At 41.4% G+C, this 24307-nt stretch overlaps 1 protein-coding gene across 1 annotated transcript in view; it reads left to right on the forward strand.

Moving 5' to 3' along the window:
* Positions 1 to 1342, forward strand: part of KCNAB3 (potassium voltage-gated channel subfamily A regulatory beta subunit 3) — a 95274-nt gene extending 93932 nt beyond the window's left edge. The window contains exon 14 of the mRNA XM_082257020.1: positions 46 to 1342. Coding sequence (XP_082113146.1) covers positions 46 to 135 — 90 coding nt within the window. The 3' untranslated portion in view covers positions 136 to 1342. The remainder of the gene's footprint in view (positions 1 to 45) is intronic.
* Positions 1343 to 24307: the final 22965 nt, after the last annotated feature.

Below are 24307 nucleotides of genomic sequence, written 5' to 3' on the forward strand. Positions count from 1 at the left end.
TACTGGAGACAAAATCTATCCTTTCTGTCTTTCATTTTTTTTCAGGTTCTGGCCCATCTGACACCACCAGTCGTAGTTGAGATTGACCAGATTCTCGGCAACAAGCCCAACATAAAGAAAGACTCGCGTGCGTGAGGAGCTCCTCGGCACACTCTGGAACCGGCGTGCGTTCTTCGAGGCATGGGGACAAAGGACATATGAAATTACGCTCACCTCGTGCATGGTTCCCCCACTCTGGCAGTGCTGAGAGAGCGGGAGAACATTTACCCAGCAATAAGGGGAGGAAAATCAGCTGCCTGCTTAGTTCTCTGGGGTCAGTACATGCATTACTTCATGTCACCCTGCAAGGGGAGGGGCAAAGGATTCAGGATGTATCTAACAAAGAGGTGAAAAGGACATATGGGATCGGTCAAGGTTTAGCATGAGCAGGACTTACAAAGAGTCCAAATTTATTGTAGCTTTATGGCATCCCCAGTACAGAGAGCCAAACCGATAGCTCTTCTCTGTCTGAATCACAGTGACATTTCAATTCTAGGTGGACACAGCTGGGCTGAACTACCCTCAAGCTTAAAACTCAACGGGACTCTGGTGGTAAGATCTGTGCACCTGAGTTCCCGTCTCCATTCACCTTTCACAGCCTTTAAAAGGGGTCTAAATTTGGTCATAGCCCCTTCTGTCTGTATCACCCTGCAGGAGGAGGACAGACTCATAGCTCCCTTCTGTCTGTATCACCCTGCAGGAGGAGGACAGACTCATAGGCCCTTCTGTCTGTATCACCCTGCAGGAGGAGGACAGACTCATAGCCCCCTTCTGTCTGTATCACCCTGCAGGAGGAGTACAGACTCATAGCCCCTTCTGTCTGTATCACCCTGCAGGAGGAGGACAGACTCATAGCCCCCTTCTGTCTGTATCACCCTGCAGGAGGAGGACAGACTCATAGCCCCCTTCTGTCTGTATCACCCTGCAGGAGGAGGACAGACTCATAGCCCCCTTCTGTCTGTATCACCCTGCAGGACGAGGACAGACTCATAGCTCCCTTCTGTCTGTATCACCCTGCAGGAGGAGAACAGACTCATAGCCCCCTTCTGTCTGTGTCACCCTGCAGGAGGAGTACAGACTCATAGCTCCCTTCTGTCTGTATCACCCTGCAGGAGGAGGACAGTCTCATAGCCCCCTTCTGTCTGTATCACCCTATAGGAGGAGGAAATTCTCTTCTATCTCAGCAGGAATAGCACAAAGTCAACACCATTTCATCTTGCCTCCAGACTGTGTTTTCTGTGGTTACCCCCTATGGGTAGAACATAAAGTGGACCTGTCTCTACATGTAATTTTAACTGCAAAAAAAGAACCACACCATCAGATATGGATCATCAAAATGCATGTTCATACCTACAGCATCAGGAGCTGCATTAAAATTTGCAATGGGTGCCATTAAACTGTGTTATTGATGGGTATGAATATATAACTACACCTAATTACTGCAACAGGTCTATACAATAGGGCAAAGTGTGGGGAGACCATTCAACAATTAATGCTCTAACTACAAGAAAGTATTCAAAGCTGAAATGTTATTGGTTGCTCTGGGTTAGTGCATTTAGGGTTGTCAGCAGGTTGGTATTTAAAGAGGCTATCGCCTCACCATTCATTGAAAAAAACAGTCAACCTAAAAGATTATATGTGCATTTAACATACACAATATTACCAAAAGTATTGGGACACCTTCCTTTACACGCACATGAACTTTAATGGCATCCCAGTCTTAGTCCGTAGGGTTCAGTATGGAGTTGGCCCACCCTTTGCCGCTAGAATAGCTTCAACTCTTCTGGGAAGGCTGTCCACAAGGTTTAGGAGTGTCTATGGGAATGTTTGACCATTCTTCAGAAGTGCATTTGTGAGGTCAGACTCTGATAAAGGAGAGAAGGCCTGGCTCGCAATCTCCGCTCTAATTCATCCCAATAGTGCTCTATCGGGTTGAGGTTAGGCCAGTCAAGTTCCTCCACCCCAAACTTACTCATCCATGTCTTTATGGACTTTGCTTTGTGCGCTGATCCAAATCATTTGGTGGAGGGGGGTTATGGTGTGGGGTTGTTTTTCAGGGGTTGGGCTTGGCCCCTTAGTTCCAGTGAAGGAGAATCTTTTTTTTTGTTTAATTTCTGTTTATTGAAAAATTTTTCAAGAAGACAAAGAAAAACAGAACATAGACCATACAATCCGACATGAAATACGGTAAGAAACCATGGAACAGTATCAATGAGTGCATGAGTATCTCAGTGTGTGCCAAGCACACCCAGTCATCCAAAATCCGAAAAAACATAATGATAACATAACATCTTACATAATAAAACCAATGTCGGAGAGAGCCCAGAGGAAAACGAGGGGATAGCGTAGAGCATAAAAGAAAGGGAAAGAAAAGGAAAGAGCAGCCAGAAAGAAAGGGGACAAGAGGTGAGGGGGGGGGGGAGGGGGGGGGGAAATTAGGCCACGGGTGACTTATATACCACACAGTAAAAACCTCAATCAGATATGATTACATTAGAAGGCGATAAACCAGTGGAGGTGTCCTCAGTGAGCAGGGCCACATAGGATGAAGTGTTTTTAAAAGAAGACCAAGGATACCAGGCAGAGTAAAAACGGTCCAGTTTGCCACGGGCTATGAAAGTAAATTCCTCTACTTGGTATGTCTTATCTACCTTCCGTAGCCATTGACATATCGTGGGAATGGTCTGTGTGCCCCAGAAGGTGGGAATCAGGGCTTTAGCCGCATTAAGCATAGGAGGGATCATAGATCTTTTGTACTTAGAGATCGGCGTGGTAGTTCCATGCAGCAGGACAACCCATGGATCGAATGGAATAGTAACTTCCGTGATTATTTGAATAAGTCGGAGAACTTCCAACCAGAACGGTTGAATTACTGAACAGTGCTACCAGATGTGTGCGTGTGATGCGGTATCTCCGCATCCTCTCCAGCATAACGGGGAGATGGCCGGAGAAATTATGTGCATTTTCCGCGGAGTATAGTACCAACGGGACAATAGCTTGTAGTTGGATTCCGCCACCTTGGTGGAGAGAGAGGAAATATGAGCCAATGCAAGAACTTTGTCCTTCCGAGCATCAGAGATTTGAGATCCAATATCCAGTTCCCACTTGTGTAGAAAGTCCGAGTAGGGTTGGCCCTGCAATGAAATAAGGGCCTTGTAGAACTGTGAAGTGGAGTGAAGAGGGGGGTCCCGAGGATATAATATTGCCTCAATAGGATTAAACTCTTTGGAGTCACGCAACGGACGTGGAAGAGCAGCTATGAACGTGGTTAACTGCCTGTGTCTCCATTGGTCCATGACCGTTGCAGAACTGGAGCCCAAGATGTGGCTATGAAGGAGAATCTTAAGGCATTAGCATACCAAGACATTTTTGGACAATTTCATGCTCCCAACTTTGTGGGAACAGTTTGGAGATGGCCCCTTCCTATTCCAACATGACCAGTGCACAAAGCAAGGTCCATAAAGACATGGATGAGTGAGTTTGGGGTGGAAGAACTTGACTGACCTACACAGAGTCCTCACTTCAACCTGATACAGCACCTTTTGGATGAATTAGAGTGGAGACCTCGAGCCAGGCCTTCTCATCGACATCAGTGCCTGACCTCACAAATACACTTCTGGAAGAATGGTCAAACATTTCCATAAACACACTCCTAAACCTTGTGGACAGCCTTCCCAGAAGAGTTGAAGCTGTTATAGCTGCAAAGGGTGGGTCAACCCAATATTGAACCCTACGGGTTAAGACTGGGATGCCATTAAAGTTCATGTGCGTGTTCCATTTTATGCATGGTATATACCTGTTAATTCCTTCCTAGTTAGACATCCAAAAGCCCGGAGACTACTGCTAGATGTCGCCATTTTGAATGTGATGTCGGCAGCCCCACACTCACTCAAGCTTTGCTCCTCAAACAGCAGCTATATAAAAGGTTATGTAGGAGGGGAGGGGTGAAGGAGCTGGGCCAGATCACACAATAATTGGACACTCCCAGGAGAAGTGGAGACTATGATGTCTAAGGAGGGGGAGGGGGCTGTGCTAGGGATCTGACTTTTCCTGGGGTGTCAATTCCCTAGTAAATTTAGGGGCATATAGTAAGTCAATAAAAAAGAAAAAAAAAAAACATTAATGTAAAAGGAAAAATGATGCAAGCATTTAAAATTATTCTGCGAACACAGTGAAATATTGAAAAATGTTCTTTTAACAAGCCTATTTAATATTTAAGTAAATACTAAAATAGTTCAAAAACATTTTGTGGGGTCCCAGTAGATACATAAAAAAGTAATTAAAAAAAAAATCACAAATACCGTGACAATATTATTTCACAAAGTATTCATCACTCCAGGCATAATAACTCTTTTATTTGTGATTTTTATTATTTTTGAAGTTATCTGCTGGGGCCCCATGGTATTTTTTTTTCTTTTTACAATTTTGATATTTAATGACATTTTAAATAGGCTTTTTCATATACTACGAGGGTCCCAGTAGATACATTAAAAGATAATTTAAAAAAACACAAATAAAATGGAATTATTAGTTCACATAGTTTAGATCATTTCTAGCAGCATATCTCCTTTATATTTGATTTTGTATTATTTTTTACGTTATATGCCAGGGCTCCAGGATATTTTTTATTTTACTATTTTGCTATTTAATGTAATTTTAAACAGGCCTATTTTTATTATAATTTAATGTATTCTCGGTTTTCACTTTCTATAATATTAGATCTCTGAGTGAATAATATTATTATTATTTTATTTTATTTTTGTTATTTATTAGTTTTTTAATATTTAGTGGGTTTTTTTCCTATTGAGTGGGGGCCCTTTGACACAGAACTATACCTATTTTTCAGCATTTTAAATACTTGACTTTTCTGTGTTTTTACGTACAACATTTGAGAAAAGCACAAAAGCTGGTGACCTGATCTCTTGGGACTTTTTTCATCAATGTTGTTCATAGGAAAGAAATCATAAAATTTATATTTATCCATCATTCTAGCACCATATCCCCTTTATTTGTGATTATTATTATTTTTAAAGTTATTTGCCAGGGCCCAGGTTTTTTTTTTTTTTTTTAACTATTTTGTTATTTCTTTCAATTTTGAATAGGTTTATTTTTAAAGTGTTTTCAGATTTCACTAATATTAGATCTCTAAATTAATATTATTATTATTTATTTTTTATTATTAATTATTTTTTATATTTAGTGGGTTTTATTCCTATTCAGTGGGGGCCCTTTGACACAAGACTATACCTAATTTCATAAAAGCATTTTAAATACCTGATTTTTCTGTGTTTTTATCTACAATTTTTGGGAAAAGCACAAAGGCTGGTGACCGGATCTCTTTAAGCAGACTTGCTGGTAAAAATGGGACTTTTTTCATCAATGTTGTTCATAGAAAATAAATGATAAAATTGATATTTTTCCATCATTTTTGAAGTTATTTGCCAGGGCCCAGGGTTTTTTTTTTTTTTCAACTATTTTGTTATTTTAAATAGGTTTATTTTTAGTGGGTTTTATTCCAATTGAGTGGGGGCCCTTTGACACAAGACTATACCTAATTTCATAAAGGCATTTTAAATACTTGATTTTTCTGTGTTTTTACCTAAAATTAAAAAAAAAAAACACAAAAGCCGGTGACTGTTTTTTTTTTTTTTTTTAAGCAGACTTGCCGGTAAAAATTTGACTTTTTTCTGCAATTGTTCATAGGAAATAAACCATAAAACTGGTATTTTAGGTGGCAAATTTATCTTCATATCATTATTGTTGGTGACCTTCATTTGGCAAGCCTGGTAGTGACTTTAGGAGAGAACATAGGATGCCCCCTAAAATTTTTTGTATTCAAATAATTTATTTTGCCTCCGGCATTGAAACCCCTTGAGTTATGTTATGAGCAACTTCCCTTACAATGAATTAATAAGAACGTGGTATTGTACAATCCGCTTTGTAGCCCTTTCCCCAGACACAGCGGCAGGGTGCGTTCTACCTTCTCTGTACTCTCGGAATTCTGCCGATTTCAGATCGTTTGCATGATTAGCCTCAGGCAATTAGGAGGAATGTCTTGTAGAAGGTGGAAGCCGATTAAGCAGAATTTTTATTTGATTGGGTCTTATCTACAGTAATTAAGTATTTATGTTAATTAGAAAGAGATGGGGGAAACTTTGTAAAAATAAATAAATAAATATATATCTATATCTACATATATATATATATATATATATATATATATATATATAGCTATAAAAAAATATATATATATATATATAAAAAAAAAAATATATATATATATATATATATATATATATATATATATATATATATATATATAGCTATAAAAAAAAATATATATATATATATAAAAAAAAAATATATATATATATATATATATATATATATATATATATATATATATATAGTGCCTTGCGAAAGTATTCGGCCCCCTTGAATTTCTTCGACCTTTTGCCACATTTCAGGCTTCAAACATAAAGATATAAAACTGTAATTTTTTGTGAAGGATCAACAACAAGTGGGACACAATCATGAAGTGGAACGAAATTTATTGGATATTTCAAACTTTTTTAACAAATAAAAAACTGAAAAATTTGGCGTGCAAAATTATTCAGCCCCTTAAGTTAATACTTTGTAGCGCCACCTTTTGCTGCGATTACAGCTGTAAGTCGCTTGGGGTATGTCTCTATCAGTTTTGCACATCGAGAGACTGAAATTTTTGCCCATTCCTTCTTGCAAAACAGCTCGAGCTCAGTGAGGTTGGATGGAGAGTGTTTGTGAACAGCAGTTTTCAGTTCTTTCCACAGATTCTCGATTGGATTCAGGTCTGGACTTTGACTTGGCCATTCTAACACCTGGATATGTTTATTTGTGAACCATTCCATTGTAGATTTTGCTTTATGTTTTGGATCATCGTCTTGTTGGAAGACAAATCTCCGTCCCAGTCTCAGGTCTTTTGCAGACTCCATCAGGGTTTCTTCCAGAATGGTCCTGTATTTGGCTCCATCCATCTTCCAATCAATTTTAACCATCTTCCCTGTCCCTGCTGAAGAAAAGCAGGCCCAAACCATGATGCTGCCACCACCATGTTTGACAGTGGGGATGGTGTGTTCAGGGTGATGAGCTGTGTTGCTTTTACGCCAAACATAACATTTTGCATTGTTGCCAAAGAGTTTGATTTTGGTTTCATCTGACCAGAGCACCTTCTTCCACATGTTTGGTGTGTCTCCCAGGTGGCTTGTGGCAAACTTTAAACAACACTTTTTATGGATATCTTTAAGAAATGGCTTTCTTCTTGCCACTCTTCCATAAAGGCCAGATTTGTGCAGTATACGATTGATTGTTGTCCTATGGACAGAGTCTCCCACCTCAGCTGTAGATATCTGCAGTTCATCCAGAGTGATCATGGGCCTCTTGGCTGCATCTCTGATCAGTCTTCTCCTTGTATGAGCTGAAAGTTTAGAGGGACGGCCAGGTCTTCCTAGATTTGCAGTGGTCTGATGCTCCTTCCATTTCAATATTATCGCTTGCACAGTGCTCCTTGGGATGTTTAAAGCTTGGGAAATCCTTTTGTATCCAAATCCGGCTTTAAACTTCTCCACAACAGTATCTCGGACCTGCCTGGTGTGTTCCTTGTTCTTCGTGATGCTCTCTGTGCTTTAAATGGACCTCTGAGACTATCACAGTGCAGGTGCATTTATATGGAGACTTGATTACACACGGGTGGATTCTATTTATCATCATTAGTCATTTAGGTCAACATTGGATCATTCAGAGATCCTCACTGAACTTCTGGAGAGAGTTTCCTGCACTGAAAGTAAAGGGGCTGAATAATTTTGCACGCCCAATATTTCAGTTTTTTTTATTTGTTAACAAAGTTTGAAATATCCAATAAATTTCGTTCCACTTCATGATTGTGTCCCACTTGTTGTTGATTCTTCACAAAAAATTACAGTTTTATATCTTTATTTTTGAAGCCTGAAATGTGGCAAAAGGTTGCAAAGTTCAAGGGGGCCGAATACTTTCGCAAGGCACTGTATATATATATATATATATATATATATATATATATATATGCTTACTTTTAGGGTTAATATGTCTGTGAAGGTTCTTATTGGTCCAAGTTTTGGTATATACAGCGGATAAAATAAGTATTGAACCCGTCACCATTTTTCTAGGTAAATACATTTCTAAAGGTGTTATGGACATGACATTTTTTACCATATGTCGGTAACAACCCATGCAATCCATACATACAAAGAAACCAAAACCAATAAGTTCAGAAATTAAGTTATATGTAATGAGGTTAATTGATACCGGGAAAAAGTATTGAACACGCTAACTGAAATGAATTAAATACTTGCTACAAAATCCTTGGTTGGTAATGACAGCTTTAAGACGCCTCCTGTATGGAGAAACCAGTCACATGCATTGCTTAGTTGTGATTTTGGCCCATTCTTCCACACAAACAGTCTTAAAATCTTGAAGGTCCCATGGGCCTCTTCTATGAACTCTGATCTTTAAGCCTCGTATGCCACGATTATCGGCCGACCGATCGTCCGAGTTTTGTCCAGAGTGGTGTTTTGTTGGTTGGAATGTGCCTAGACTGCACGCGAATTTTCTCGGCCAACAAAATTCTACTTCAGAAGTGATGTCATGTGTTGGTTTGTTTTCTTTGTGTTCTTTCTTCTCTGAGTATGCCCAGTCTTGCTCATCAGATTTTTCCCTGTCGAAATCTGTACTGACTGCACGAAAATCGGCCATTGTGTTGACGGCCAACAAAAATTTTATAATATGCACACCGTTTTTTTTTTCGGTCGAAAAGTCGGAGTCGGTTGTCGGAAGCATCATACTAACAAGCCGAAAATCGGCAGATCGGACATTGGCCGAAAATTCCCTGCCAATTTTCGACGAGTGTGTACGGGGCTTTAGTTCTTTCCATAGATTTTATATTGGATTCAAGTCAGGTGATTGGCTGGGCCATTCTAGCAGCTTTATTTTCTTACTTTCAAACCAATTGAGAGTTTCCTTGGCTTTGTGTTTGGGATCCGTGTCTTGCTGAAATGTCCACCCTCGTTTCATCTTCATCATCCTGGTAGAAGGCAGCAGATTTTTATCAAGAATGTCTTGGTACATTTTTCCATTCATCCTTTCTTCAATCATATGACGTTCTCCAGTACCGTATGCTGAAAAACAGCCACACACCATGATGTTCCCACCTCCAAACTTCACTGTTGGCATGGGGGTGTTTTTGGGGTGATGTGCAGTGCCATTTGACCTCCAAACATGGTGTGTATTATGGCATCCAAAGAGTTAAATTTTGGTCACATATGACTTTATTCTCCCAGTATTTCACCGGCTTGTCTAAATGTTGGGCAGCAAACTTTAAACAAGTATCAACATGCTTTTTCTTCAGCAATGGAGTCTTGCGTGTTGAGCGTGCATAAAGGTCATGGTGGAAGAGTGCATTACTTATTGTACCTGCTAATTCCAGGTCTTTCTGAAGCTCTCCACAAGTCATCATTGGCTCTTGGATGACTTCTCTGATAATTCTTTTCACTCCTCTGTCAGAAAACTTAGGGGGAGCACCTGGTCGTGGTGAAATTATGTTCTTTCCACTTGCGGATTATGGCCCCAGCAGTGCTCACTGGAACATACAGAAGCTTAGAAATGTTTCTGTAACCAATGCAATCAGTATGTTTTGCAACAATAAATTTGTGATGGTCTTGAGAGAGCTCATGAGATGTTTCTTGTGTTACACCTTGGTAATGAGACACATTTTTATAGGCCATCAGTTGAGACTGAACCAGCTATTAATTTGCACTGACAAGGGGAAGGATTGCTTTCTAATTACTAATAGATTTCAGTTGGTGTCTTAGCTTTCCATGCCTTTTTGCACCTCCCTTTCTTCATGTGTTCAATACTTTTTCCCTGTATTACACATAACGTAATTTCTATATGTATTTGTTTTGGTTTCTTTGTATGTATGGACTGCATGGGATGTTACCGACATGTGGTGAAGGTTTCATGTCAATAGCACCTTTATAAACCTATTTACCTAAAAAAAAAAAAAATGGTGTCGTGTTCAATACTTATTTTACCACTAGATCTAGTAGTAGTTAGTCACATTCAACTGGACTTGTTCTGTTGAAGAAAATCCCTATAATAATTAGCCCCATCTAGTGGCCAAATGCAGTATTTTCCTTTTTAAATCAATGAAAATCAATCAACCAGCACAGAAAATAACAACTAGCAAATTGCAATGCAAATTTTCAACGACTACATTTGTTAGAGTTTATTTTCTTTACAAAGCAGCTACATCCTGACTAGAGCTCTCCAATCAGCAGGGATCATGAGCTTTAGGTCTGACTAAGCAGGGGGTGTGTCCAACTTTGGCAAAGAGAACACTCTATCCACACAGAGAGCAAGGGCCCTCTTCTTTAGCCTGAAAGCAAGATACTACATGCAGGGGGGATTTACTAAAACTCGAGAGTGTAAAATCTGGTGCAGCTGTACATGGTAGCCAATCAGCTTCTAAATTGTTCAATTAAGCTTTGACAAAGAAAAAACCTGGAAGCTGATTGGTTTCTATGCAGAGCTGTACCAGATTTTGCACTTTCCAATTTTAATATATCAACTCCACAATGCTGCTACCCAGGACTGCTGATAGGGAGGGACCACCTGTAGGGGGCCCGGGCAAACAGGGGGGGCCCAACATTTGCGGTGCGGTCGGGCAGAGGGCAATTACAGAAGGAAGCCCTGTGAGGCTCTCTGCAGCAGTTGAAAGCCAGTTTCTCCCCCTCCTGTCAGCTTTCAGCTGTATTTGCTTCTCCGAAACCGACCCCCCTCCCTGTTCTTATCCCCCCCTCCTTGTGTGCCCCCCTTTCATTGTGCCACCCCCCCTCCCACAGCACTGCAAGCTTCCCCGTCCTGTAAAAAAATAACAAATTGTAAAAAAATAAAATAAATATTAACTAAACATTGTAATAAATAATTAAAAAAATTATAAAATAAAATAATTGTAAACATTTTTCACATTAAAATATATATATATATATATATATATATATATATATATATATATATATATATATATATATGTTTTTTTATTTTTTTTTAATTTATTTTTTTTTTTTAAAACAATTAAAGAGGGCTAATTCACACAGGTTCTCTGTTATGTTTGTGCCCACTAATAATGATTTTAGTGTATTTATTTGTGAAAATATTGTCTTGATATTGTCGCGGGCCCTGCTAAGTAGGCTGTGCGGGGTCCCGTGATTTCTAACAGCAGCCCTGCTGCTACCTCCACTTCTCAATCAAGTTGAGTATGATCACCAGTGCTCGGCTGCTTCAAGCCTTGTAGGGTTTGAATCTTAATAGAATCTCAGCACTTCGGTAAAATCCACAAGCAGATAACCTTTGTTTAGGAAAAACAACACAAAAAATCCACAGAGAAGACTTATGGGCCATACACACTATAAAATTGTCTTTAGATTTTTTCCTTTAGACTTACCAAAACCATATAATATGAGGTCAAACCTAAACACTTTCAATTTGTATGCAATCAGGCAGGCCCCTGAACTATAAACAGAAAAGGTAAATCTGAAGGAAATCTACCAACAAAAGTTGTATAGTGTGTATCCAGCCTAAAACTTCAGAAGACCAACACGAAGACCTAACGGCAGAAATGCATTGCACGTCTTCATGGATTTTATGCATTGTTCTTCCTAAATAAAGGTTATCTGCTTGTGGATTTCACCAAAGTGCTGCCATTTCTATTAGGATTCAGCCTTCTTTATAGCATGCTCAGTGCTGCTGTTGGAAATCACAGGGCCCCGTACAGCCTACCTGGCAGCCCCCTCCGAATTTGTTAAGACAATATTTTCTCTAAAAAAATCTATTATCAGCACAAAGTACTAACTTTCACCGGGAGAATAAACCTTTACTTATTAAAAATAGTTTTAGATTTATGACAGGTTTATCCTAAAGGATCAGTCCTTCCAAAACGGATTATTTCAGTGTCTCCTGGATGTTAGAGAACCAAATCTCCCACTGAGTTTCCAAACCCCATCAGGGTCTGCAAACCTGAATTATACTGAACAAAATTATAAATGCAAGACTTGTTTTTGCCCCATGAGCTGAACTCAAAGATCTAAGAAAACCGGGATTCATCCGTGAAGAGAACACCTCTCCAAAGTGCAAGACACCATTGAATGTGAGAATTTGCCCAATCAAGTCAGTTACGGCGACGAACTGCAGTCAGGTGAAGACCCCGATGAGGAGGACTAGCAGCAGATGAGCTTCCCTGAGATGGTTTCTGACAGTTTGTGTAGAAATTCTTTGGTTATGCAAACTGATTGTTGCAGCAGCTGTCCGGGTGGAGGTCTCAGACGATCTTGGAGGTGAGGATCCTGGATGTGGAGGTCCTGGGCTGGTATGGTCACACGTGGTCTGCGGTTGTGAGGCCGGTTGGATGTACTGCCAAATTCTCTGAAACGTCTTTGGAGACGGCTTATGGTAGAGAAATGAACATTCAATTCACGGGCAACAGCTCTGGTGGACATTCCTGCAGTCAGCATGCCAATTGCACGCTCCCTCAAAACTTGTGACATCTGTGGCATTGTGCTGTGTGATAAAACTGCACATTTTAGAGTGGCCTTTTATTGTGGCCAGCCTAAGGCAAACCTGTGCAATAATCATGCTGTCTAATCAGCATCTTGATATGCCACACCTGTGAGGTGGATGGATTATCTCGGCAAAGGAGAAGTGCTCACTAACACAGATTTAGACAGATTTGTGAACAATATTTGAGAGAAATCGGCCTTTTGTGCGCATATAAAAAGTCTTAGATCATTGAGTTCAGCTCACGAAAAATTGGGGCAAAAACAAAAGTGTTGCATTTATCATTTAGTTCAGTGTAGAAAAGAGTCCCTCGCTCCACAAATTTTTAGTTATCTTTTTTTTTTTTAATGAAAAAAAACAGTACTCCAAAAATCACTGTTGTAGCAACACAACTCAAAAATGGGAAGGAACACAACAAGGAATAATGTATATTTCCCCAACTGCCCCTCTTCTTTCTACATAAATGATCTACAACCAGCGGCATAACTATAGCCATAGCAGACCAAAAGGCTGCTATGGGACCGGGAGGTGGGAGGGGGCCCCACTAGAGAGTTTGTCGGGGCAAAATCTGCAAGCCTAGAAGTTATCAGGCTAATCTCTAGTCACAGACCCTCTTTGCTTTTTTATATATATATATAATGATAGGACTATTAAGGGCGAAGGAAAATGTGAGGAAATGTTCTAATATTTATAAATGTATAAAAGACTCCCTTGTTGGTCATATTAATAATCGAAAGCTGCATTAATAATTGTTGTATCAAAAAGATTTGGATACTTTAAAAAGGACTGATGTAGTACTCTATGTTGAACACAAGATGGCAGCAGAAAGTTGTCAGTGAAGATCAATTAGTTATTAGTACAACTACCCCATAGTTGAAGTATAGCTTCCGCATACAAGGAAGTAGACTTTGAAGGGAATTTTCAGTTTTCCTAGAACTCTCCTACTAGTTTTTCCTGGGAAATGGAGCTATAAAATTTACTCATTGGTTTTTACATAACCGATAGATAAAGGTAACTCAACATCGAAGGATAGGAGCACACGTTGCAGAAGGGCCCCTAAACCAGTTCCCGCCCACCTTTACTTCCTTGCTGTCAATGCAAATGTAAGATTCTGAGTGTTGGGGCTCAATGAGAATTCCTCATGCACCCCTGTGCCTGGTCATGTCATCTGTCATGTCATATGCCCAGGAGTATGTGTTGCTTGTGAAAGGGCCACTTTTCTGCAGCATCTTTAAAGCAGAGTTCCACTCAAAAGTGGAACTTACCCTTATCTCTCCCCCCCCCCCCTCCGGTGCCAAATTTGGCACCTTTCAGGGGGGAGTGGGTACCTGTTTTTGACTCCTCCCTCTTTGACACCTACCCCTCCCTCTCCTTCCTGGCCAATTACCGAGCGCAGTGCGCTTTGCGCATGTGCAGTAGGGACCGTGCATGGCCGGGTTCACTTACCGGTAATGGTAGCGACAGCGCCTGACAGCCGATTGAAACATTGGCTGTGGTGCTGACATTGCTGGACTCCAGGACAGGTAAGTTTCCTAATATTAAAAGTCAGCAGCCACAGTATGTGTAGCTGCTGACTTTTCATTTTTGGAGGGGGGGCGGAATACCGCTTTAAAAAAAAATCTTCCTAATTGTGAAGTCACTGTGGGGACACCACCAACTGTGTATAACAGGTAGTGACTGGGTAAGGCACAGCAGGACCGCTGATAAGGCAGTACAACTGGTCCTGCTGTACTGGGCCCAGACCTCATCAGCTTAACGGGGGGGCCCAGGACTGCTTTCATTTCTGCCTTAAAAAAAAATTAATGTTATTAGACCACACCCCCAATCCTACTTGCTTACCAGGACTTAAATTACACTTCCCTGGGCCCCATCACCTCAACAGAGGGGCCCAGGCGGTGGGAGCAGAGGAAGGACTTTTTTGTCGGGGCGTAGGTGGATAAAGTCAGTGCTGCTGTTCCCCTGCACCTTGTGGGTGGAGGCGGGGTTGGGGGGGGCCCTTTCAGGAAAGCTGTATGGGGCCCCATTTTTTTCTAACAGCAGCCCTGGGGCACAGGCATACAGAAGGCAGGGGTGGACTTGGTACCTTTAAAGGAGCTCAGGAATGGACGGGGCTGGATGACCAGACGGTTGCAGAAATTGCTATTTTAATGCATAGGCCACTGACAGCTCCATTAGAACACATTATAAAGCAGGAGTGCTGGTGCTTCTGTACTGTGGGAAGGCTGCATTGTATAAGTTGGAATTCCCCTTAGAAGGAAAATATATACTTATTCATTTTGTGTTTTTGTAACATTTCCCTGAACATCAGAAAAATTGCCAAAGCACTTTTATCGTATTTTCAGCATGATGCTTGCTGATCTAACTGAGCCAGCCTGGACCGCATCACTGATCTGGCACAAATATGCAAATAATAGAATGTTCATACTTACAGTAAGTACAAATGGGTTCACTGAGGGACACAGTGGTTCTATTGAGATCAAGTAGAGAATAGTGGGATATGCTGCCATCTAGAGTAGTAGGAGTGTCCCCCCACCCCTTGAACCCTTTAAAACTCCTAAAGTGAAGCTTTTTCTGGAGAAAAATGGGGACTGTCATTGCACAGGTTTCCTTTAAAAGCCCAAATGAATTTTCGGTTTTATCAGCATGTTACAAACCTTCCTGTTCAGGTGATTTATCAGCTCTGTGATAGTTTGACTGACAATTATACTCATATAAAAAGTGCTTTCTTTTGATAATATTCATTAGGCACTTTTCTTTTACTTTAATAGCTAAAACATTTAGAACAAAATCTGTTCATTGGGGAGGATGTCATATGTAGAAAGATGATCCACACACCGGTAGTTGCTCTTAAAAAAAATCTTCATCTTTATTCAGGAACCACAAAACACAACTGCTGATAAGATCTGTAGACGTGTTTCAGCCTATAAGGCCTTAGTCATAACGTTATGACTAAGGCCTTATAGGCTGAATTGCGTCAACTGATCCTATCAGCAGTTGTGTTCTATGGTTCCTGAAAAAAAAAGATGAAGATATTTTTAGAGCAACTACCGGTATAGTTCATCTTCAGCTTTTTTTCACCTTTTTTTGTCAGGAACCACAGAACACAACTGCTGATAAGATCTGTTGACGTGTTTCAGCCTATAAGGCCTTAGTCATAAAGTTATGACTAAGGCCTTAAGCTGAATTGCGTCAACTGATCCTATCAGCAGTTGTGTTCTATGGTTCCTGAAAAAAAAAGATGAAGATTTTTTTAGAGCAACTACCGGTGTAGTTCATCTTCAGCTTTTTTTCATCTTTTTTTTCAGAAACCACAGAACACAACTGCTGATAAGATCAGTTGATGTGTTTTAGCCTATAAGGCCTTAGTCATAACGTGAGTTATGACTAAGGCCTTATAGGCTGCAACGCGTCAACTGATTTTATCAGCAGTTGTGTTCTGTGGCTCCTGAAAAAAAAATTATGAAGATTTTTTAAGAGCAACTATCGGTGTGCGGATCATCTTTCTACATATGTACTTAGTTAAACGGCTGTGGATTGGGCACCTGGGAGCTCGTTTTTTGGTGAGCTGCATGAGTAGTAGCACCGCTCCTTCTGTTTACCTTTTGGAGGATGTCATATGCATCCAAACTATGTTCTGTGAGGTTTGGGGGTGTCATACACATGTACAGGCAGGAGGGGCACTGTGAAGTTCATCTGGTGGATCTCAGTTGCTTCTTTTAACCTATGGCAAAACTGTGCTTAGACTACACTGTCAAATGAGAGTGATCCCCAGGTGGAGTTGAACAGGGCAAGTAGACAGCCTGTAACCCCACTCCCATCCCCCCATCATTTGTGGTCAGTGGCACTTTAACCCCTAGGTGCCCAGGGTACGCAAATATATGGCCTCCCAGCAGGTGGTCCTTGGTGCAGAGAGGCTGCATATTTGCGTACCAATTTGCAGACACAGCTGTTAAAAGAAAGCTCCCAATCGCAAGAATGTGCCACCAATCACAGCGGACATGTTCATAAACCCCGCCTCCCAGCATCTGAAACCTCTTTAAAGGGCCACCAAGACTGTAAAAGCCCCTCCTTGAATTCAAGCTTCTGCTTGCTCTCCTGCCCTGATCTGCTCTTGCTCTTCTTCCTGCCTTCTGTGAGAGGAAGGGGAGGGCTGATTTCTGTAGACAGCAGTGGGCGTGTCTGACAGCTGAAGAGAGACCACTGCTTCCTCACAGAGAGGAAGGTTCCCACTCTCCAGCTGCTGGTAGCAGACAGACTTTTCTACCCAGAGGCTGTGGCTGCTTTAGACAGATATTGAGCTGTAAGGGCCAGTTCACATCGCATGCAGTCCAGTGCGTTTTTCTTTTCTGCATCAAAAACGCATGGATAGTAGGTTATATGGTCTTCAATGGCATAGTTCACACCAGTGCTTGCAGTTCCAGTGCATTCCAGTTCCAGAAAAAAAAAGTAGAACATGCTGCATTTTTCCTGCACTGGACTGTACTGGAACGCTGTAATATGCATTAAAAATGCACTGGAACGCACCAAAAACGCACTGGAACACACATGTTCTTATTTAAGGGTTAAGAAAAGAGAGGGGTAAGAAAATGCACTGGACTGCATCAATAACGCACCTAAATGCACCAAAAACACACTGGAACACATTCTTATTTTAAGGTTAAGAAAAAAGAGGGATAAAATATGTACTGGACTGCATCAAAAACGCACCATAAACGCATCAAAAACCCCTGGAACACATCAAAAATGTGTCAAAAATGGGCATGCAGAAAAGCATCTGGAAGGCCTCCGGACTGCGTTTTTGGTGTGAACTGGCTCTGAGACTTTGCACTCCTTTTGATGTACCTGGAATGTATTTAGCTGATTTAAACTGAAATTTCAATTGGGCTTTAATGCATATTTGTATTCGGAACAGTGAAAGTCTCGGATCTGCGGAAGCTTTATGTGCATGCAGCATCTTTGCTAAGAAAAAAAAAAAATGTTTTTTGACAATCCCATTGCAGAGAAACATTATGAATTTGGGTTTTCCATATAACGGCCTTAAGCAAAGATGGACAGTATAGTCCAGGCATTGTGCTGCACTCCTATACAGGATATGAAAAGCATGTGTATGCCAACATGTAAGCTGTAAAACATTAGCATATGAAATAATACGGGGTTAAGGAATATAGCACAAAACTCATAGATTACGTATCGCAGTTATCTTCTGCTCAAACTTGGCAAATCTTCAAAGCACGATCCTCCAGTGTGGGTATATATGGGCGCTATGAGCCCTGGTCTGATACACAGTTCTCACATTGTCAGTGTTAATGTGGACTCGAAGCAGAGAATTCCTAAATGCCCTTAGAGCCAGGAGCAAGAGTTCGGCACTTCAGCATAGCAGTCCCACCAAATTCTCAGGGTCAGCCCTGGATTAAAGGATATCTAAACTCATTAACAAAAAAAATAAAAATATTACGGATTGCAGGTCCTTAGATGTGGTGGCTGCATTTGTTTTCCTTTTTCGGCCTAATGACATTTTCAGCAAGTACAAAAAAATAGTTGTTGCTTCAGCCAGAAATGTAATGTCCTTGTAACTTCTTGTGCACTGGACCATGCTATTAGCTGTCTGTGAACTATGTGTATGTATGCTCCGTATGTTATGGAGATGAAGAGTGTGGAAGGTGTTTATTGTCCTAATCAGGAGAGCAGCCCAGGGTGGCAACATTGTTTCCCCATGGTCACAGTATGCATACTTGCCTACTATGCCAGATTTGCTGGGACAGTCCTGCATCTTGGCCCTCTCCCGAATCAATGCTGCATCCCGGGCCATGTCCCGGGATCACAGCGTTACTGGGTATGATGAGATGCGGTCTGGGTGGGATCAAATCAAAAGAGCAGCCTAAAGTGATAACATTGCTTAGCCAAAATCACAGTATGCCATATGCCAACTGTCCCGGATTTGCTGGGATAGTTCCGCATCTTGGCCCTCTCCTGAACCAATGCTGTGTCATTGGCCATGTCCCGGGATCACAGCATTAATAGGAATAAAGAAATGGGGTCTGGGTGGGATCAAATCAAAAGAGCAGCCTAAGGTGATAACATTGCTTAGCCAAAATCACAGTATGCATACATGCCAACTGTCCCGGATTTGCTGGGATAGTTCCGCATCTTGGCCTTCTCCCGGACCGATGCTGTGTCGTTGGCCATGTCCCAGGATCACAGCGTTACTGGGTATGATGAGACGGGGTCTGGGTGGGATCAAATCAAAAGAGCAGCCTAAGGTGATAACATTGCTTAGCCAAAAATCACAGTATGCATACATGCCAACTTTCCCGGATTTGCTGGGATAGTTCTGCATCTTGGTCTTCTCCCGGACCGATGCTGTGTCGTTGACGGTGTCCCGGAATTACAGCATCAATCTTATTTGGGTTACTGAACATGCACATTCTGGGGATCAGGTTGCAAGTGAGTGGCCCCCACATATTTAGAGTGTGGGTGTGACTGACCTGAGAGGTGGGTATGATGGGCGGTCCCCACATTTTTTGAGGTGGGGTCTGGGTGGGACCAAATCAGAAGAGCAGGCTAAGGTGATAACATTGATTTTCCACAATCACAGTATGCACACATGCCAACTGTCCCAGATTTGCTGGGATAGTTCCGCATCTTGGCCTTCTCCTGGACCGCTGCTGTGTAATTGGCCATGTCCCGGGATCACAGCATCAATCTTATTGGGGTTACTGAACATGCACATTCTGGGGATCAGGGTTGCAAGTGAGTAGCCCCCCACATATTTAGAGTCTGGTTGTGACTGACCTGAGAGGTGGGTATGACGGGCAGTCCCCACATTTTTTGAGTTGGGGTCTGGGTTGGACCAAATCAGAAGAGCAGCCTAAGGTGATAACATTGATTTTCCACAGTTACAGTATGCATACATGCCAACTGTCCCGGGAGAGTCCTGCATTTTTGACATTAATCTTGGCCATGCACACAACATCAATCTTATTTGGGATATTACACATGCACATTAATTGTGGGGATCAGGGCTGCAAATGGGCAGCCCCCACATTTTTAAAAGCAGGGTCTGCGTGTGACTAACCTGAGAAGTGGGCATGATGGGCAGTCCCTACATTTTTTGTGGCGGGGTATGGTTGGGACTAAACCAGAGGAGTAGCCTAGGGTTATAACATTGCTTTTCCACAGTCACAGTATGAAAACATGCCAAATGTCTCGGATTTGCTGGGACAGCTCTTCATCTTGGCCTTGTCCCCCCTGATGTGTGTCCCGGGCCATGTCCCAGCATCACAGCATTAATCTTATTTGGATTACTGAACATGTGCACTGTGGGGATCAGGGCTGCAAGTGAGCAGACATACATTTAAAAGCAGGGTTTGTGTGTGACTAACCTGAGAGGTAGGTTTTTTTGGAGGTGAGGTCTGGGTGGGACCAACCCAACCCAAGTGAGCACGATTTGAGAGCATGCCCACCAAAAAGTTGGTGCACATAAAGCATGCAGAGTTAACAGTGTCCTGGGATCCAGGACCATAATGTTAGTATAAGTTTGGTGATTAAGTGTGGTCACTCTAGGACAGAAAGTGTGTTACTGCAGGATCAACATGAAGAAAATAAAGGGAGAAAAGCCTGAAAAAGAAAACAAATGCAGCCACCACATCTAAAGATTGATAAGCTGCAATGAATTCATTTTTTGTTCTTGGGTTTAGATTTATACCTTAAGTTTGGGCTCTTTACTAAATCTAGAAATGTTATCATATATTGGTCTAAGAGGACCTGTCTGGGAAGTAAGGAAGATGTTGCAGGTTGGTCCTGCAACTTTTTGATTGGGTTATAGATGGTCTTCATGAACTTTTCTAGCTGTATATTGACTTGGATCTGGGATTCAATGCCATTTTTCTGAACAGAACTCTTAGCACAGGAAGCTCAGGAAGCATTGAGTGATGTGATCTGCATGGATGGGAAGGAAGAATTTGGATTGAAAAATATGCAAATTAATGACAATTATAATGTATATCTGGAGGGCAGAAAATTCATTGCTCAAGCTTGCTTCTATAAAATGAAATTAAGAATACCAATAAAGAAAATATATTAAGCCAATCTTTGCTCGTGTTCAATTCTGTTTCCAAAATGTTGCAGTTTACCATATACAGGGTTGGGTTAACCATGAGGAACAAGAGGCATATTCCTATAGGGGGCAGAGGAAAATCATTTTCCTTGTATAGTTATTGGCTACATGTATTATTTTTGGATTTCGCTTCTTGGCCTTTTGGCTAAGATTCAAGTTTCCAGTAAGGGTGCTCCACCATCATTCTGGTCGTTTGAAAGGAATGGTTGGCTGTGGGGGATGTGGCCAAGGTGGGCATGTGAGCAGACCGGTCTCACGGTGCTCCCACATGATATCCAGCCAGAAATCCTTTCCCCAGCCTTTTTCGGTTCTACCACTACCACTAACTGCAGCGGCCTCTCAGGATTCTAGGGCAGTGATGGCGAACCTTGGCACCCCAGATGTTTTGGAACTACATTTCCCATGATGCTCATGCACTCTGCAGTGTAGTTGAGCCTCATGGGAAATGTAGTTTCAAAACATCTGGGGTGCCAAGGTTCGCCATCACTGTTCTAGGGGGTACCCCGGGACACCAGCTTACCCGCCGCCATGACCTGAAAAAAGAAGGAAGAAGCTGCAGTCCTGGACAGCCAACATGGTGCGGCTGCAGCCCTGCCTCAGAGAACCATGCGGGATGCTGACAAGCCCAGGGACCCAAGAGCTAAAAGTAAGCTAAACTGCCCTGCAGGCAAAGACAATCCTGAAAACTTCTTATATTATACTAAAAGTTGTCTGAATTACAGCGGCAGGAGGTGGAAGGAGAGGGCACTGATCCTGTAACAGCACAGGCTGAGTCTGATACAGTGCAGGGAACTGAGGCAGAGGCCATGTCACTGCCTGACTCTGATCAGCTACTTTGCCCTAAGGACTCTGCTGAGGGAGAAGAACAACCCACCCTGCACAACAGGAAAGTAGAGCCAAGGCTATGAATGTGGAGGGTGATACAATGCTGCTGGATTATTTGAATGACTTCCACGGGGCTTCTACCGAACCCAAACACCAGTTTGGCCCCTGCAGATTGGAACGTACCCTGTTACCTGTGCCCAGCTGCTATATTGAAATTTCAGCTCTGAGAAATACCTTATTTTCTTTGGATCATGTCCTAATATAAAAATATAATATAAAAAAATATATATAATAACATTTAAAAAAAAAAAAATCTTAGTTTTGAGGAGATTTCCACTTACCCCTCTATTATGACACTGGGACAGAAAATGAGGTGACATTTCTCCAATGGGGACACAGGCAGCAACAAGAACCTGACAAACCTTCTGGATAGAGTTCCACTTAAAAAAAACACAGTTCTCGTTCTGCCACCAGTCTGCTGAATGGACAATGAAAGAGAAGCAGCACAATGATGAAGATACCCTCCCGATCTTATTCTCCCATCTGCTTCTATTATTAGATTGACAGGACTTCACAATCCAACCCCCACAACTGCCTCACACTGCTATCAATCCAAGATTCAAGTCCTCATGCTAGCTATATTTAAAGATGAACTCCAGCCAAAATAAAGGAATAAAAATGAATAGTACATTAAAACAGTGATCCTCAACCCTGGTCCTCAGGACCCACTAACAGGCCAGTTTTGCAAGATAACTGAAATACATCCCAGGTGATATAGTTTGCTGCTCAGTGATTGCAGTACTCTAGTCTGCATTTCCCCAAGGTAATACTTAAAATCTGGCCCGTTAGTGGGCCCTGAGGACCGGAGTTGATGACCACTGCATTAATAGATAAAAATCAGCTTTTGATGCAATAGTCACCTTAAATCCAGAGATTTCCTCACAGTAGATTTCTGTTACTAGATGTCCCCAGTCTGATGGCCAGCATCATTCAACCCTACTGCCTCTGAGCCCAGGCCATCCCGGACAAGCCCTGAGCCCATTAGTAATGATTAAGCACACATTGTAGTGTGTGAAACGCGTCTACATTGCCACCATTTGTCACACCGGGATGTCCAGTCAATAAATCTGGATTTTGACCTCATCTGGAGTGCAGCCGTTCCTTTTTTCTTTACTGATTATCCACAAAGACGAGCCGGGCGTGCACCGGTGTGTGTCATCAGGCTTTCATACCACCTTGAGCAGTGAGTTTCTTTTCTTTGATTGCCCCGAGCCCATGACTGGACAGTGAAAGGAGAAGCAGAATAGTCATAAGCTCATCTTTCTGTCTGGAGCTTGGCTTTAAAAATGCAACTTAGGAATTTTCAATGCATAGCTAACTATTCAATGGTAATCTTTCATATATGCCTGGAGTCCAGCTTTATAATTTTGAGATTTGAACAGATAATAAAACTCTGAAAACAGGGGGGAGAAGAGGATCAATGTGCACATCCAGGGGCTTTTTACAGGAATACATTTCCAAACCCGGGACTGTCCACAGAAATCCGTTACAATACTTCCTGGACTTGTAGCCAGTTCTTTGGTCCAAAGATCCTTTATTAAGAAGATCATTTGAAACGATACTGAAATGATACTGAAATGATACTGAAATGATACTGAGAATACACATGGTCATGGGGCAGATAATATTAAATAGTGCCACCGCAATGAGCATGCATGGCAATGAGCATGCACTGTGTTTTTTTTTTTTTTATCATTCGATCAGCTGACAAAATAAATAGAGTGTATATCTCTATCAAAACAGGAAAAATCTATTCCTATTGAAAAAAAATTCCACATTGACTCAAATCCACATCTTTCTTAACCAGCAGGCCTCTGCAAATTAACATTTCCAAGCACAAGACCTGAAGGCACCAAAAGAAACATTATTCTCGGTTCCCCATTTGATAGCTGGGAATGTGCACCAATGTGCGCTCCTAGCAGTCAGATTGTGGTTCTTGATCATGTGATCAGCCTGATAGTTAGAACCACCATCTCTCACACTTTATGTGTACATAGAAAGAAATATACAGTTAAAAAAAAAATGCACATTCAAAAAAAATAAAAAAAAAGTAGTGTATTTAATTTATATTCAATTTATTAAAAAATAATAAAATAAATAATTAATTAAAAAAAATGTAAGCATTTTAATAATATATACACACTAGAAATATACTGTACACACACACACACACACACACACACACACACACATATATATATATATATATATATATATAATCTATATACAGTATCTCACAAAAGTGAGTACACCCCTCACATTTTTGTAAAAATTTTATTCTATCTTTTCATGTGACAACACTGAAGAAATGACACTTTGCTACAATGTAAAGTAGTGAGTGTACAGCTTGTATAACAGTGTAAGTTTGCTGTCCCCTCAAAATAACTCAACACACAGCCATTAATGTCTAAACCGCTGGCAACAAAAGTGAGTACACCCTTAAGTTAAAATGTTCAAATTGGGCCCAAAGTGTCAATATTTTGTGTGGCCACCATTATTTTCCAGCATTGCCTTAACTCTCTTGGGTATGGAGTTCACCAGAGCTTCACAGGTTGCCGCTGGAATCCTCTTCCACTCCTCCATGACGACATCATGAGCTGGTTGATGTTAGAGACCTTGCGCTCCTCCACCTTCCATTTAAGG

This window comes from Pelophylax lessonae (genome assembly GCF_965119305.1).
Source record: "Pelophylax lessonae genome assembly, chromosome: 4".
Taxonomy (NCBI): domain Eukaryota; kingdom Metazoa; phylum Chordata; class Amphibia; order Anura; family Ranidae; genus Pelophylax; species Pelophylax lessonae.